Here is a 16,413-nt window from a genome sequence, read left to right on the forward strand (position 1 = left end):
TCATATACATTTACGATTACCACTCTTAACATAAAAAAGAGATTTAGATCAGCAGTTGCGATCTCACATATGTTATTTGTACAAAGGGGTGTCAAGATAAAGAAAACTCGACCAGACATCATGTCTCAATATTTTAGAAAATTAGATAACTGTCTCATTGTTCTTCTTTTACACGAAAATTTTATTTCTCGTTACATTATGATATGCTTTAAGATGAATAAAATATGAAAGTCACACCTTTCGTTGTAAATTCGACTGCCAGGCAAGATGGGACTGACGCGTTCCAAACCGGGAAGTAAGTCGACCATCCAGGCCGTCCCACACACTGGAGTGTCGCGCTGCCAGTTTTTAGTAGCATGAAGCCTTCACCACAAGTAAGAGTTATCTTAGATCCAAAGCTCGTGTGATTAGAGTCCCAATAACCATCAGACACAGGGCTGGGATGCTTGCAAAACCCGACAGAAACTTGCGATAGAAGAGAATAGGTTCAATTTCAAGTAAACTATGCTGAAACTAACGAAACAATCAAAATGATATAAAGAAAATTAAATACGGAAACAGAAAGAAGCAAACAAGAATGTTCATCATAAAAGTAATCATTTTTGCTGTCGCCACCATTGCTGACAAAATCGTTATGACAATGAAGACACTCTATCTTTTTGTACCCACATATGTGATAAACTATCACCCCAACAGTTGACTTGTAACCCGTGTTTCCATAAAACCCGATGAAAACAGGAAGTTTGGCATTCTCATGAACTATATCAAACACAGAAATTGCGCCTATTGGCAATCTACAGTAAAGAACATTTATAAGCACGTGCATATTAGGGAGAATGTCAGTGAGAACTGAGAACATTGTATGTAATTCGCTTTTTGTTTTGTGTTTTTTTTTTCTTTTCAGCGGTATCTGATAACAGATGACTTGTTTCAATAGTGATGACAATGTCTGTTGACGTACTGATGCATTACATAGCTGCATCCCTAAAATACTGTTGACGTGTTATTTACACGATGAAATATAATGCTATTTACAATGGCTATCAGAGAATAATGAGAATATTAAAGAAAAAATCCTTACTGTCATAGGTCGAATACTTTTGATACTCACTGTCAAACAAACAACTGACATGCTGGTCGGATTCTCCCTTGGTTTGGGTTGTCCAAGAATGAGTAAAATGAGTATAGCTCTCTCCAGAACTGAAGTTGGCATATTTTTCTGATTGATAACATGTGCAGTTCCTTCCATTAACAATAGCAATGTCGTGGTTTTCGGGTTTCCGTCCACAGGTAGACAAACACTCTTCGTTCGACTGAAGTTTAAAGCCGGAAACGTGTAAAGCCTCAAAAGCGTCACGATCGCCCTGGTAACACCCAAGAAATCCAGGTTCTGCGTTCATACAGAATGATTATTTATGACACTACATCTACAAACAATTTCTTAATGCTGAATCGTTTGTGATTGTAGTTTTCCGGTGACAAAATTCTTAATAAACCTTATATATCAATGTTGAATAGATAGATGAAAACACCCATAAATTGTGGAAGTTATGTATACTTTCATTCATATTATTTACTTTTAGATAGTAAGAATGATATGCCTTATCATACACTTATTTATATACTTATTTGAACTGAATGATCATTTCTCAAAAGAGAAAAAACAACAAAATTTACAACACTGTCGGGATATGGATGCAGGACGGGCATCATTTTTGGCCTATCTACGGGCAAGAGGAGGTGAGAGTCTGAACAAGAGAACTGCTAGACGCCGATTTTGATTCAAAGTGAAATCACTTAACCCTTTTTTTTTAAAATAAAGCTATCGTTATCCTCGATCCAAACGGAGACAAGTTTTGTCGAATAATTCAATTTCTTTCTGAAACTGTTTCTCTTTAAAGAATTATAATGATAACGAGATGGAATGAACCATTAATCGACCTTGAAATTCGATACATTTCCTACCTTTGAAATGTTCGGGATATAGAATTGTTCCTAGTGTCTTAGTACGCAGTTAAAATCTAAGTAGTCTTCAATAAGATATTCTGTCCGAAAACTACATTCATTGTGTTAAATCAATGCAAAACTCAACGAAATTTGTTATTTACATGTACGGGATACAATTGGGGTGGCTCGACAAAACACATATTCATGAATTGGTATTGTATAACTATACATGACTGGAATGGCAATTTCGCAGTTCATTTTACTTTTTGTTGTTTACCTATCACAGTGTTATGTCAGTGATAAGTTCATTAATCATTGCATAGGTTTTAAGTGGATTTTCATTCACCTATACGGAAGTGAGATTACTATCCAATAAAAAGACATCACATAAAACCATAAAAAGCAGACACATGACAAACATTAGTGTAGAGATATTCAACTCTGTAGTTTAGATGGTGTTATAAGTGTCCGGAGGCAAGATATTAACATACACAGTAAATCATTCCCTAACAAAAAAGCGGACGTGCATATTACAGACAAAAGTCTTCGTATTTCTGACAGGAGGTATCTAATGCTCTCCAACTTTTACAAGTAATTATTTTTTTTTTCTTTTCAACCAAGTCATCTTATTTTCCTTTGTCAGGGTACTACAGTAACATGACAAATATGAATATGTAACCCATCCCCCTTTTTACGACATACTATGTTTGAATTTACTAGTATTTATATCATCATTATTGTTTTCTTTTGTTGCCCTCTTTTAAATTTGGTTGCCCGAAAAAAAGTTTCATCGTTCAACAAAATACCAAAATATCAAAATAATTCATCATAATCATAAAATCATATAAATTAGCAGGTTTGATAATGTGTTCATATTACCACAGACTATGACTATTAAAAGAAATAAGAAAGAAGAACATTGATAAATGCAAGAATTGAATAAAACGTTGAGTTTATAGTTACAAACCACTGTTACTATGGTAGGTGCAGGTATAATCAGGGGCTTTAAATGCCACATACTGTGATTGAGTTCACTTTATTGAATTGAAGAATAGGCTTTACTTTTCGTGATACCACATAATCTTTCATGAATCTAATTTATTTAACATAGGGGTAGACCTAATTCTATCATTGAATAGATAGAGTTTTGCCTTAGAATTTGGTCACTAAGAAACAGTTTGGATGAATTTCACTGGAAAACAAGACTGGGTTGGACGATGAAGACTGACGGTGGCCTGGCAACCCTGGACGGTCGGCAGACACCTGGATTTTTTTTTCCATCCTTGAGCCTTTAATCATTCTCACTACTCTGGATGAGCAAACACATAAAGGCTCGATTTGACTTGATTTGAGTTGATTTGGTTTGATTTATTGATTCCTGTATTATCATTATACATTGAAGTTAATTTCGTTCATTCATTTATTTCTATTTCGAAACATATTAATACAATAAAATAAAACCTTCATTAAAATCATTCCTTATAAATAATTATTATATTTTAACTGAGCACTTATCAGACAAAGTGAAATGATAAAAAAAGGTAAAGGCTAAAAAGAAGAAAAAAGACAGAGGCAGAAACAATGTAAACTTATACGGATAGTTTCTGGTACATTTCACCAAAAAGATATTTTTTTAACGAGCAATCTAAATTGACGTAAAGTCTTACTTCCCTTGATTGATGGAAGAAGGGTATTCCAAAGACTTGGGCCATTGTAATGTATGAAAGATTGAGTCGTTGGAATCTAGTTTTATGGTGTATGAGTATTCTAAGCATTCCTAATGTTGTAATTATGGATAGACCGACTCAGAGTGCATTAAGTCTGAAATTCTTTAGGAAGAATAATGTTACAAACTTTAAACGTAAAAAATCACACTTTCAAGACAAATAAATTCTTAAACACCTAAAATTGTCATCTTGCGCAATAATGGCTTACCCGAAGCTACTGTAAATATAAATGAAAATTTAATAATTATAGTAATCTCCTTACATCAAATTGAAATTACGATGATTCCAGTTCGCGTTCAAAATAATGTATGAAGTCTTATGAACATTCAAAATCAATTTATTTACTGACTTCCAAATACTTATACAACCAAGTTGAATATTCATATCATAAAACAATGTCTTAGGATCTGTGCCTTTGCACTTTTGTCATCTGCAACAATCCGCCATCATATGAAGGGTTTGTTTGCAAAAACCGATAAGTCCATTTTTCAAGATTTTGAAGTATGATCTCTGTCATAAAGTACAAAATAATACCTTTTAAATGATATATTGGTCACTACATAAAAAGGTATATATTTTAAGTTATGGTCAAAAGAAGCAAAAATTTTCTTATTATTCTCTTGATTTTTCTTGACCTTTAATCGCAAATATCTCCATTTGGCAAATATGGACTTATCGGTTTTTGCAAACAAACTCTATATATGTTGAATACGGCAAGGAGAGGCCCAAGGATAGACCCTTGTAGTACTCCACATTATTTTTATTTCTTTAAGTTTAGATTGGACACCATTAACACATGCTAATTGTTTATGATGTGAGAAATAAAAAAAAGTGTTATTATTTGGCAGTTTCAAATAACAGATTTAATCTCATCTACATCATTAGCAAAGTCTTGCAGTTTAGTACCAATATTAACAAAGCAATCATTAAATTCATCTATAATATATTGATTTGTGGCTGTTTTTTTTTATTTCTAAAATGAAACGATTCAATAATAGCATTTTAATTACTTTTATACAAAATATTATTGTTCATTTCGAAATACTTTTCAAAATACCTTTAGCTTCATCAAACATCCTACTGAAATAATCCTTTTTAGCTTGTAGTATAGTAACGGCTACATAATTCCGACATTCTCTATACAATTGATTTCGATACAAAATAGGATTCAAAAGACATATTTCATACAATTGTGGGGGGGCGGTAACAGAAATTTATCAAATCCATTGTTAACCACGCTTTTTCATTTCTATACTCAGGTCAAAATGATTTCTTTGGAAAACATTCTTCATAATTTTCTAAAATAATCGCAAAGAAAAAAAAAATCATAATTACCATTTACATCACGCATAACGAAAACATTCTCCTACTGTACGTTAATCATTCATTTTCATCAAAAGACCGTAAATCAAATTCGTTAATCATTGTCTCTGATCTTTATATGACTTTGAATTGTGGATAAGATTAATAAGATAATTTTTCTTTCATAGCACATGCATATTAAAGGCGAATTCTTATTTATTCTTCTATAGTTTTGTGCACAGATTGAAGCCAAAATTGTTGTGTCACGTTGGTTACCCTGTCTTGTTGTGTAGTATCTTGCTTTGTTATGAGTTTTGATAGCTTAATTGTTCATGCTGTTTGTGTTTGTTTGGTTTGTTTGACTTGAGACATTTTGGTTTTGTCCTATATCTTTTTACACTGTCATGCGCAGATTATTAGTTCCGATCTGCATTGTGTAATTCTGTTCACAGGCATGACAGGGCTCTTTTTAAAGCAGGTCTTTTGGCTCTGAAAAGACTTACCTGTTTTTTTTTTCTATAGGATTGAATGAATAAATAACAAATAAATAGATAAATAAATAGACAAATAAATAAATAGGACCTGATAAAATGGTAACAATCAGGAAGTGATCACGGTGTAATTTACAAGAATACATGATTGTATTAGCTAGTTGTATTGGTAAAGATAGTATCTAACAAGGAAGCAGTTGTTTGGGTAACATACGTCGATACGTCGGACAATCGATGACTGGTTGCAGATGAAAACTTGACAACAGTTCTGAAAATATATCAACCTAAAAAGTGACATTCACTTTTGCTACATCTAAATTGAAATCACCCAAAATAAAACAAGAGCACGACTTTAGGTCTATCTTACAGCAATGTTCACGCCCGGAAATTTTGGTTGCCCGATAGATCCGAACCACCAAAATATATAATTTCTTCAAAGATGTAGGCCCCAGCGTAGCTGAACAGGTAGAAACTCTTCAAGATTCCGATCAATCCAATACGTGCACACGCACACAATTAAAGAACCATAATCTCATAATGTATATTAATGACATATGTTCAATCTTACCTCTGCATTTAAGTCTCACAGCCTTGTTCCAGGGACACTCAGTTTCTTGTAATAGACAATCCTCTGCTCTAGCTCGCTGGCAACCTGTGCATTGATTTTGCGGAAATCGTTTAAGTACTGTTCCCATTAAAAAAACGTTTTGTCATTTATCATCTATGTAAATTCTGCACATTACCAAGGTAATCGAAAAATTGTGGGTGAAATTAAAACAACAGATTGGCAGCAATGTTATTGCACTGACCATGATCTAAAGAATTGCATTCATTTGTTTCGGACCTTGCTTGGTGTACTCAATGTTAACTAATGTGACATGGTGAAAACAACAATACACGCACAATATTCAGTTACCTTGGGAATATGCACGCCATTGGATCCTGTTTGATGCTGCTGAACTCGGAATAGGTTGAGGCATATAACTTTTTACCGCTGGGAAACCGAGCTCTCTGCAGACTGAATCAGCAGCTCTGATGTCAAATCCATCGTCATTGCACACATATATGTCTGTCCCCAGGACCATTAAGCCATCCAGAGGAGAGGGTCCGCCAACCAGCTTTACCGATGGAATTTCTTGAAATTTTATGAATATATACATATGTATATATATATATATATGTATATATATATATATATATATATATATATATATGTATATATATATATATATATATATATATGTATATATAAATATATATATATAAATCTAGTTTCAGCCGAAGTACAGATATATTATTCCTTATATCACAGAACATTTAATGCTTGGTGAGTCATCTTCAGCCTTGACTTACTGTATGTCTGACCTGACATTTAATTTTCCTGTGTTTCTAGTAGAAAGGAATTGTAATGCGAAAACAAACAAAACAAGCAAGCAAATTACCAAACTAACATAGATATCCGCAAAATAAACTGAACTTTATAATGACAGGTATCCATATATTTTAGAGAAACTATATATAGGACTGGTCTGTTGACTTGTTATTTCGATATGAATTCTGCGACGCCGATGAAGCATTCGCATCATATCTGTAGAAAGTCGTTTCACTTTTTGCAGGAACTTGCATGCCTGTCCCAAAACATACTCCAAAGGTATAGAAACATACGAATATCCGCATAGGACACACCAGATCTTCTATAAGTTGTATTACATGCAAAATAGTAATGATAGTTATGAATAATTATGATGATGATAATAAAAACGGTAATAGTAAGATCAATGATAATAATGATAGTGGTGACAATAGTAATTACAGTAATGATAATGATATTGTACCACGTTATAAACTGAGATCAATAGAAGTTAAATGCGAGGTACATATAATATTGTTTTACATGTATTTTCATTATCATTTTTTGTCTTTTTCGCAATGCCCAAAAGAATTGATTGTATCAATCAATCTATTTTGACCAGAATTATTAGAAAGACAATGGGAAAGCAACGAATGGCGTGTTTTAGAACAGAAACGACAAGATCAGGTCTCTTATAGATATTGAGGAAATAAATTTCCTTATTGATGAGAGAACATGCACAATCAGCGATGTACACCATACAGTTCCAATAGAAGTCTTTACTTCTATATGTGACCCTGCATCACAAAACAAACGAAAAGTCGCCAGACACTGATTTTTAGTTAAGAGTGGATTCTGAAAGAGCAGACTCTTAGCTTTAAAATGATGTATAACTCAATTCAAATGGAATCTCCTAACCTATCTAAATATTGGAAAGAAAGGACACACTCTGGAAAGTGTGAACTGAGAAAACAGGCTCTGAAGTACAGGGTGTATTCAATCGCTTAATCTTTACCAAGCTATGCCAGCTGTGGGATAAATTGAACAAAAAACAGGTTGTTGACCACCGGAGCAACAACAATGAAGGGATTATCAAATTAAGCTGAAATTAGGCATACTTCATTAGCACATTCTGTCCATGATTAATATCAACTTTCAATGTAGTAGCATCATTCTCTCTAAAGTTATTGGAGTTGAAAGTGAAGTGTATGGACAGGGTTTTTGAGAAATGGGAAGAGGGTTCTATAAGAACCAACTAATCACACTATTCCACCAAAGAGTGTTCGAGAAAAACTGCTGAAAACACAGAAGTTCCTGTTTGTTTTATGATCCCAAACTTTAATTCCTTGTTTTGGATATCTCAGCCATTTCAAAACCATTTTCATCAAATGAACGGTGAATTCCTGTGGAAATTACAGGTTCTTTCATATTTCATTCGAGTTTTCTCGTTAATTCAACAAAAATATGTTAGAAACATAAAAACTATATGATCCCTTTAACGCTCTCCGATTATTGTGAATTATTCTTGGCATATGTCATTTATATGGTTTGCTTACGATAAATATTCTTCTCCCATGGAAACCCACGCACACACACGCTACTTGATGCGGTAAATACATATTTATGTATGGCGTCAGTGGTGATTGGATTAATGGTATCGCGTTTTTCACATAAAGTTACTTTAATTTATGTGATATTTGAAGTCGTTGTCAATGTTCTCTTCCAGATCATTTAAAAGTGAAAGCTCCACACTTGAAAAGATGAATTTACCACAAATCGGTGACTGTAGTGACAAAAACTCAAACTGACAATACAATAACAAGAAGAAACGTTATTTCGTCTGACAGGAGCATGATGACTCTATAATTCATACTATAGCATTCTTTGTGCCAGGATGTTAAGTTTTTCGCATTTCCAAGGTAAATAGTACCTATTAGCTCACTTTTTGCAGAACAATGGCCAACACAAAGATATTTTTCTTTATTGTGGAACATAATACAACAGAAATCCGATAACACTATCAAATACTTAAAACTTTCTGACTGATTGTGATTGTCAGCTGAAGGGGATTATAAAACATAATAGTTATAATGATAACAAATAATAGTAATAGTAATGATGATAATAATGATACGACTAATATTACAGACGTTGCAAAAATCATAAGGAATTGCATATTTCACAAAATATTCTATTTCACTTTACTTAAACACTCGCTTTTATACGAGTTAATGTATTGTCTTTTGTAAAATTAATCAACTCAACTATTTCGAAAAAAAAAAACAAGATTTATCTATAAAAAAAAAAGATCCTTGTGCACGAGCTTCAGGGAAAACAGTTATTAAAAGTATAACTAAACACCAATATCTGTCATTTACAGTGAACACTTACCCTTGTAACACTCCACTTTCATTGTCAAATGAGCCTCAACTGTATATTGATCCATTATACGCAGTTTCGTCTGATGCGCCAGTGATAAAAAAGGAAACGACAATATGTCGTTTAAAGGCAGAGGCTGAGTATGAATCTGAAATGTTCTGTTAGATATCATATCTAATACATGAAATACCACCCGCACATCGTTGCTAGACTGAATTTCAATGAGAAATCGCCGTCCTGGAGGTGCCTGTATAACCAAACTACTGTTAGCGATGCAAGCTCTGTCACACCATATGTCGAGGTTCAGTGGCCTCCCCGAGCAGTTGAGAGCAAAATCTGCAGGCGCAAGGTACGAGAGCAAATGGAGAACGGCAAGTAAATGGTAAAGCTTGTGTCATAGGAGTATATGTACTGAGAATAAAGGATGAACTTTCTGCGCATTATCACATGGATTTGTTGTCCACAGTTAGTGCGGAGAAAGGAATGGTTTTTGTTACTTATGCTATTTCTTTCAAAAACGTTGTTGTCTGTATGGATTTCAAGGTTTGGAAGCGGTGCTTGCACATAAAATAGGTCATCAATATTACTCAGTAGATTAGAACGTTAAAGTACAAGAAAACGCTGCACGTTGATTACTACGAAAAAAAAAACAACCCACAAGAATAGAACAGAGAAATCAAAGCTGCAAGCTGCTATGACTTTTTTCTTTAATTTGCAAATGCATATTTTAGCAAATAAGAATTGTTGAAAAGCATAAATGTAAAAATGGGGCATGGCAGGGGAAAGGATACTTACACTTAGTGTTGCTCTCCGAAGATGAGGAAGTGAGCAACGGCTGGTAGAGCAAGAAACAGGCAATCACCAAGACTACGGGAGACATTCTTGATCTTTGTTTTATGACACAATCACACACACACACACACACACACACACACATTGAATCCGTCCCTCTTTAGCCGTAGAAACAGAGAGTTTCTCCGACTCGATGAGGTTTTACCTCTACGCAGATTGATATACGCCGTTTTACCTCTAGGTGTTAGAAAAAGAGAAGATAGGATACGTTCAGTCTTTAATACGATTTGAGTGAAGTTCAAAGTGAAGTTCCTCAATGCGCTGTGAAAAAAACCGAAATGTTTGCCTGCTGGTGCAAATTAAATAAATGGCGTCCAGAGAAAGCGTCCGCATTTGCTTTTCAACTTAGTAGCTGTTTGATATTGTGTGAAACTAAGAGACGGTTCAAGATTAATGTTGCAATATCTTTCTAATTCCTAAAGGGGTAAGGACCTGTAGAATGCATGTGAGAATAAATGTGATTGATTAGTTCCGTTTAACTGTAGAGGTCAGAAGATGTCACTCAATCATTTTGATCAATTGCTTCATTTCCATCTTTCCTGCAATTATGATTGCTAAATTGTTCGTATTCTTATACGACAATTATCATTAGTGATTCACATCAATACCTCTTTGATCCATTTATTTCTCACGTTGTTTCAGTTTTGAACACAACAACGCACTATTGCAACTCCCGGTAACCTTAGCACTTGTTCATTAAAGGCATTACGCAAGCATGAAAAAAGATACATATTTCGTAAGCGGACAAGATTTTCTGGTGAAGTAAATACGTCATTTTCAGAGGAATGTGATGACGCACAAATTATATTGATTTCTACTCGTTTTGTGTGTATCGGCGTCTATTGCTATCCTTTACCTTCTGAAATGGCACATGCTCACAATACACTATCTCGCATGTTATATGATACCTATAATATGAGCGAAAATTGAATATCATTATCTTCATGCACATGCTTCAAGCACCTTAATTAGTCCTATGTAGGTTTAGGATGCACTAGTCCACCTACTCACTGTAGAAATACCCTGGTATTTAAAAGCATTGCTTTTAAGACGGTTGTATCAAAGTACATAGTTTTTTAATTTTTTTTTTCCATTCTTCAACTGAGGAACTGGCTGAAAAACCCACAGTAAGCTGCATTATTGCTGGTCTTCCATGGAGTCCAACGTAATTTGTTGTATACCACTTGGTGTTGGTCTTTTGATGAATGTTTTGATTTGAATTTTAATTTTAATGAATGAAGTGGGATCTTTTACGTGCATGGGTTTTGATCCAATGCTCAGAGGATGTTAGAATTATCGTATTCAGTTCAATTACAGCATACATGTACATGTTGCCGTCTGGTGTGTAGATAATCTTTGTACTACTGTAGTTTCGAGCCTGGCCTCGGATACCCTTCTTGCTCATCTTGCACAAATGAAATACCAAGATTGGTGGTATCGATTTCCTTACTTGAATTCATAAAGATACCGATAGGTTAATTTTCTTTCAGTGTTATAATGATGCAACAATTTCATCATAACTATGACTGAATAACAGCGTAATCGAATGATTTTTCATTTCTTATACAAACAGTTTATTGATTAATCATGTATTATTATAAATGGAAAGTACAATCTCTTCATATTTTGCTTTAATACTTCCATAATCATTCGTCAACCTGTAAACATGAAGTGATGAGTCATTTTGTACCGCTCCAAGAACTATGTGACACGATGCATTCTACTTCTTCTATTGTTGTAGTGTTTTTCCCGTTGTTTTATTCTAATCGTGGGGGCGCTGTGGCAAAGTGGATAAGACTCCCGACTCCCGTTCGGAGGACGCGAGTTCGAATCCCGCCCAGTGCTTACGTCCTTGGACAAGATGTTTTACCCGTTATGTCTCTCTCGACCCAGGCGTATAAATGAGTACCTGGCAACGATAGGGTAATAATAATGGCAGGGCCCTCTGGTAGAGCAGTAAATAAGACTGGGTAAATAAGACCTTGTTATTCTATAATATATTGTTATGATAAACTTTGTTGTTCATATCTTCATTCTATTCAACTGCACTAAAACAAGATCCATAGGTATATGCTTCTATCTATATTCGTTAAACTAGACAATTTCAGAATCATTGTCAAATTTCTTCCCGCAAAACACTTGTATCTCATTCACACATATTGTACCATAGTTTCCGTATAATAATCATTTTTGTTAACACAGTTGCTTATCACAAACATTGTAATTGTTTTTCTCACAATCCTCATGAGTGATAGATGATGTTATTTCTTTGATTTAAGTTTTGAAAATGATATCTAGAGCTACCTTTCAAGAGGCTCATAGGAGGCAGTGGTGTTATGGAGGGCTGAGCAGATTCTCTCATCATTAACAGGTTTTCGTATATCGATACGACGGATTTTCTATCTGTGCAGTAAGATGGAGACGGCGCCAGACACTCGACAGCCAAGTGAAGTTTCATGTTACTACTTTCCTTTTTTATCAGCACTCATCAAGCATGAAAACGACGCAAACGCATCGAAATCTTTCCTCAAGTACTCACATCATTATGATAGTAAGGAAAGATTTGCTTATTACTGAAAGAAGATAAATCTATTTCGTCTGATCGAAATTACATTTGCGACGCTGCATCACAAAACCGACAAAAAGTCGTCAGACACGGGTACATATCGGCCGTGATAAGGCAAAGGAACGTAACTCAAAATTTGGGCATTTTGAGTTATGAGCATATGGCTCCTAAATAAAATGCGCTCTTTTTAATGGTGATTGTCTCAATTCTCAAATGTTTACCATTTCAGAGATAAAAAGCGTATCTGACACACCTTTTTCACAACTTTGCCCTTTCCAGCTAAGCAAAACAACGTAACCTGAGATACGTATAGAAATGACAAAGAAAGCATTTTCGCTGTTACGGCAAATGAACGTATCTTTACATACACTGTTTATTCATGGTGGTTTCTCAAGAAAAAAGAAGGAAATTGCGACGCCAAAAGAACGTATGTCATCATACAGCGCTTTGCTGTGTAAAATCAGGGCCATGCGCACTACAGTCAGCACGGCAAAACAACGTATCAACATCGTGGCCATCACAACACACGCTAACACTGCATAACTCTATGTGTAAGACCTACGGCTTACGTGCTGCAGATCCATTTCAGCCGCGGCAGTGAGTTACACCGACTGGTTGACTGGCAGGCAAGCTTTGCTGCAGTGTGAACCATGAAGTCATGCCCATTGTTCTGTTTTGCAGTCATGGAATGGATATTCTCCTGACCAGCTAATGCTATCACAAAGAAAATCAGCGGTAACACCGGTAAGTTGTATGTTTGTTTGTTTGTTTGTTTGTTTTGTCAGGTCTAAGTTTGATCTAGCCCGACCAAACGCCGTGCTTAGTACGGCGATTGGGCTGTACAGACTGGACGACAGTACGCTTTGCTAGTAATGTAGCAGTACTTTCGATAATAGTTTTCACTAAGATTTAAGAACTCGATGAGTAAAAAAAAAAGAAAAAATGAACAAAAAACACAGCAAGCTATGAAAATAAAGAGCAAACTTAGAGCTATGAGTATGACAGCCTTTCCTTTCGGTGGGCTTGCCAAAACGTGGCTCATTGGTGTGGTTGTGGTTGTTGTTGTGGTTCTACTAATGTAATAATGACTATGTAAATGTAGTATACTTGTAGTAGTACTACTACTAGTGGTCTACTAGAAGTAGTGACTCTCAAAATAAATTTACCTATGCGCAAATTAAGTGGACCCCAATAGATCTTGTTTGTTATTTCTTGAAAGGATGAAGAATGTGATTGTGGTGTTTTCATACATACAGGAATTTATCCACTTAAAATTAGCCTAAAAATAAAGTCATATTTAATGGTACTCTGTACCTGCTAACTATGGAAGCCTGATTTATCTTCTTTTCTTTTCTTTTCTTTTTTTTTGTATTCTTTGTGCAATTTTAGTCAGCTGTACATATTCTTTAAAACATTTATTTTTTATTCATTTCGATACAAAAAAAAAAAAATCATTGTAGCCATGGTAGATCCTATACATGCTATACGTTCCACTCCTCCCCATAACAATGTTGGGGGCAAAAGCTCATGGAATCCAAATATCTATTCTTAAGTTATGTGGTTTTAAATACTATGGAAAGGTCAAATATTCAGACCCAATCGTCTACTTTAGATGATATTAACTTTCGTGCTGAAATACATATTTGCATGTCTCTTTTTTCAGTGTCCACACCAACCGCCAGCCTAGACCAGCACAGAAAAAGGAATGCAGTGTATCAAGTACAATAAAAGGTACAAGTTGAATAATCACCTATTAATTCATACACCAAAAGTAGAAGAATTAGGGGGAAGAAATGAATCCCACCTTTGTCATTATCACTGGCGACACAAGCCGGCATTTGGAAAAAATTATAAAAGAAAAAAATAAAAGAAGGCAGAATCCATGATGATGACTCTCTGATAATTTGAGAATACCGCATTTCACAGTTCATTCCTTAGCAAAAAGAAAAAAAAACGATATTAAATGAAAACTGACGAAATAGTCACCATTCTCTCTCAAAAACAAACACACAGCCTTGTATATCCTCATGGGGTAATTGTATGATGTTGAATAATATATATTGTGGATGTATTTCGATATTAAATACTCATTCTCATTTCCTTTGCTTTTTTCTTCTTTTTTTTTTTTGGAGGGGGAGGGGGTCTGTGAGAGAGGATTTGTTACACACAACCATGTCTAATGAAGAATTTAATCACATGATATAACTAAAGCAGAGTTGAAATTCACTAGCTGTCTTTTATGGAAAATACAGAGTGCCTTTGTGTTAATTATTCTCTTCCGTTTCTTTTACATTTTCCTGCAGTGATCTACCGAGCAGTTCGAAAGCAGAGAAAAGAGCAACTATACAGATTTCAGAACAGCCCGTCAGAATCTCATGAAAGATGGAGTGGATTGTCCACTAGATCAGTCAACTCTAGAAGAAAAATAACAACACTCGGATTGTTTATTTAGGATCAGGTAAATCTTTCACAGTTGAATTAAGAACTCACAAAACTCAACTGTGAAGTGTTAATGACTATTCTCACGTTATGAAGGCACAAGAAAGATTTATATATATATATATATATATATATATATATATATTGATATGAAACTAAAGGTTCTATTTCGAAAAAAAAATACGATGAGGGCTTATTGCCCTTTGAAATGATGACTATCAACTTTAGGTAAAACTATCACTTGTTCATATCAAATATTGTTGTAAATGCTTGCCCTCAAAATCAATATCATGTCGATTGAAACATGTCAACATATTTCAGAAAACCAGGGAAATAATAACCTTATTTCCTGCAAAATTTTCATATTTTATTTTGAGCCTAATCCCTCCGGGAGCTCTCAGACAACGCAGATGTATTGCAGCACAGCAAATCGCTGTTGTGATAAGACGTTTACTGAAATGTGTTTATAGTGAATACTGTTGCAAATTTCCCTTCGTTTAAGCTGCCTAATGATTGTTCTTTACCCAGGTATTTACTTCTTACTACACTTGATCTTCAACAACAGTAAAGATTAAAAATGTTATGTGTGCTATTTATAATTTGTAATTTGTAGATGTTCTGATCTTCCAAGGTAAAAATTGATGCAAAGGTCTGATATGGTAATAGTATAACTAATCTCCAGAAAAAAAAAAAAAAAAAGCTATTATGTTCTGTTGAAAATTTTGTTCCCAGGGTTTTGTTCAACTGTGGTACGTATGTAAGCTACTTCACTCGGGAAGTAAATTACATTTTTTTTTTCTATTTCTTATTAACCATCATGATAATGTTTAGTTACTGCTGATTTGCTTTCAATGTGATAAAAGCATAATGACATATCAAACTGTCTCTTAAATTTTAAGAAGAAAGCGTGGATATCTATGTCATATTTTTAAGACTTGCAAATAATCGAATGATTTTTGTAATGCTGTTGTCTTTGATCAACAGATGTACACACATTTTTCCCCTATAAACCTTTCAGAAGATGTAAATCAGTCTCTGCATTCTACATTTCTGTCATGTCTTTCTCAAAGTTATTCTACTGAGAGAATGTTTGGAACTCTGACAAGTCTGAGGTGTGTGTGTGTGTGTGTGTGTTTTGTGTGTTTTTGTACTTGCCTGGTTGTGTGTGTGCGTGTGTGTGTGTGTGTGTGTGTGTGAGTGGTCAAGTTACACTAAAAAACATTAAAACCTGGATTCATGAATACCTGATAAAGCATTGTTATTATTGTTGTTGTTCAAAGAATTGAGGCATATTATCATTAGAAGTTTTAACCTGACGGATACAATTCATGCAATCAACCAAAAATTAACAACTTATAA

At 34.5% G+C, this 16,413-nt stretch overlaps 1 protein-coding gene across 1 annotated transcript; it reads right to left on the reverse strand.

The window, feature by feature from the left end:
* Positions 1-208: 208 nt before the first annotated feature.
* Positions 209-9,231, reverse strand: LOC140239689 (uncharacterized). Its single transcript, XM_072319514.1, has 5 exons — positions 9,210-9,231; positions 6,384-6,602; positions 6,036-6,119; positions 1,112-1,390; positions 209-465 (listed from the first exon to the last, which is right to left on the reverse strand). Exons 1-5 carry the CDS (start codon positions 9,229-9,231, stop codon positions 209-211), a joined length of 861 nt encoding a protein of 286 aa, XP_072175615.1.
* Between the last annotated feature and the right edge of the window lie 7,182 nt (positions 9,232-16,413).

This window comes from Diadema setosum, chromosome 16 (assembly GCF_964275005.1).
Source record: "Diadema setosum chromosome 16, eeDiaSeto1, whole genome shotgun sequence".
Lineage (NCBI taxonomy): Eukaryota > Metazoa > Echinodermata > Echinoidea > Diadematoida > Diadematidae > Diadema > Diadema setosum.

What these genes read in the sequence shown, in the direction of transcription:
- LOC140239689 (XM_072319514.1), bottom strand. Translation starts at nt 9,231, where the DNA reads ATGAAAGTGGAGTGTTACAAGG. An exon ending in TGTGAGACTTAAATGCAGAG is followed by an intron (nt 1,391 to 6,035) that starts GTAAGATTGAAC and finishes GTATGAACGCAG; the next exon opens with AACCTGGATTTCTTGGGTGT. An exon ending in TGTCAGTTGTTTGTTTGACA is followed by an intron (nt 466 to 1,111) that starts GTGAGTATCAAA and finishes TTCTATCGCAAG; the next exon opens with TTTCTGTCGGGTTTTGCAAG.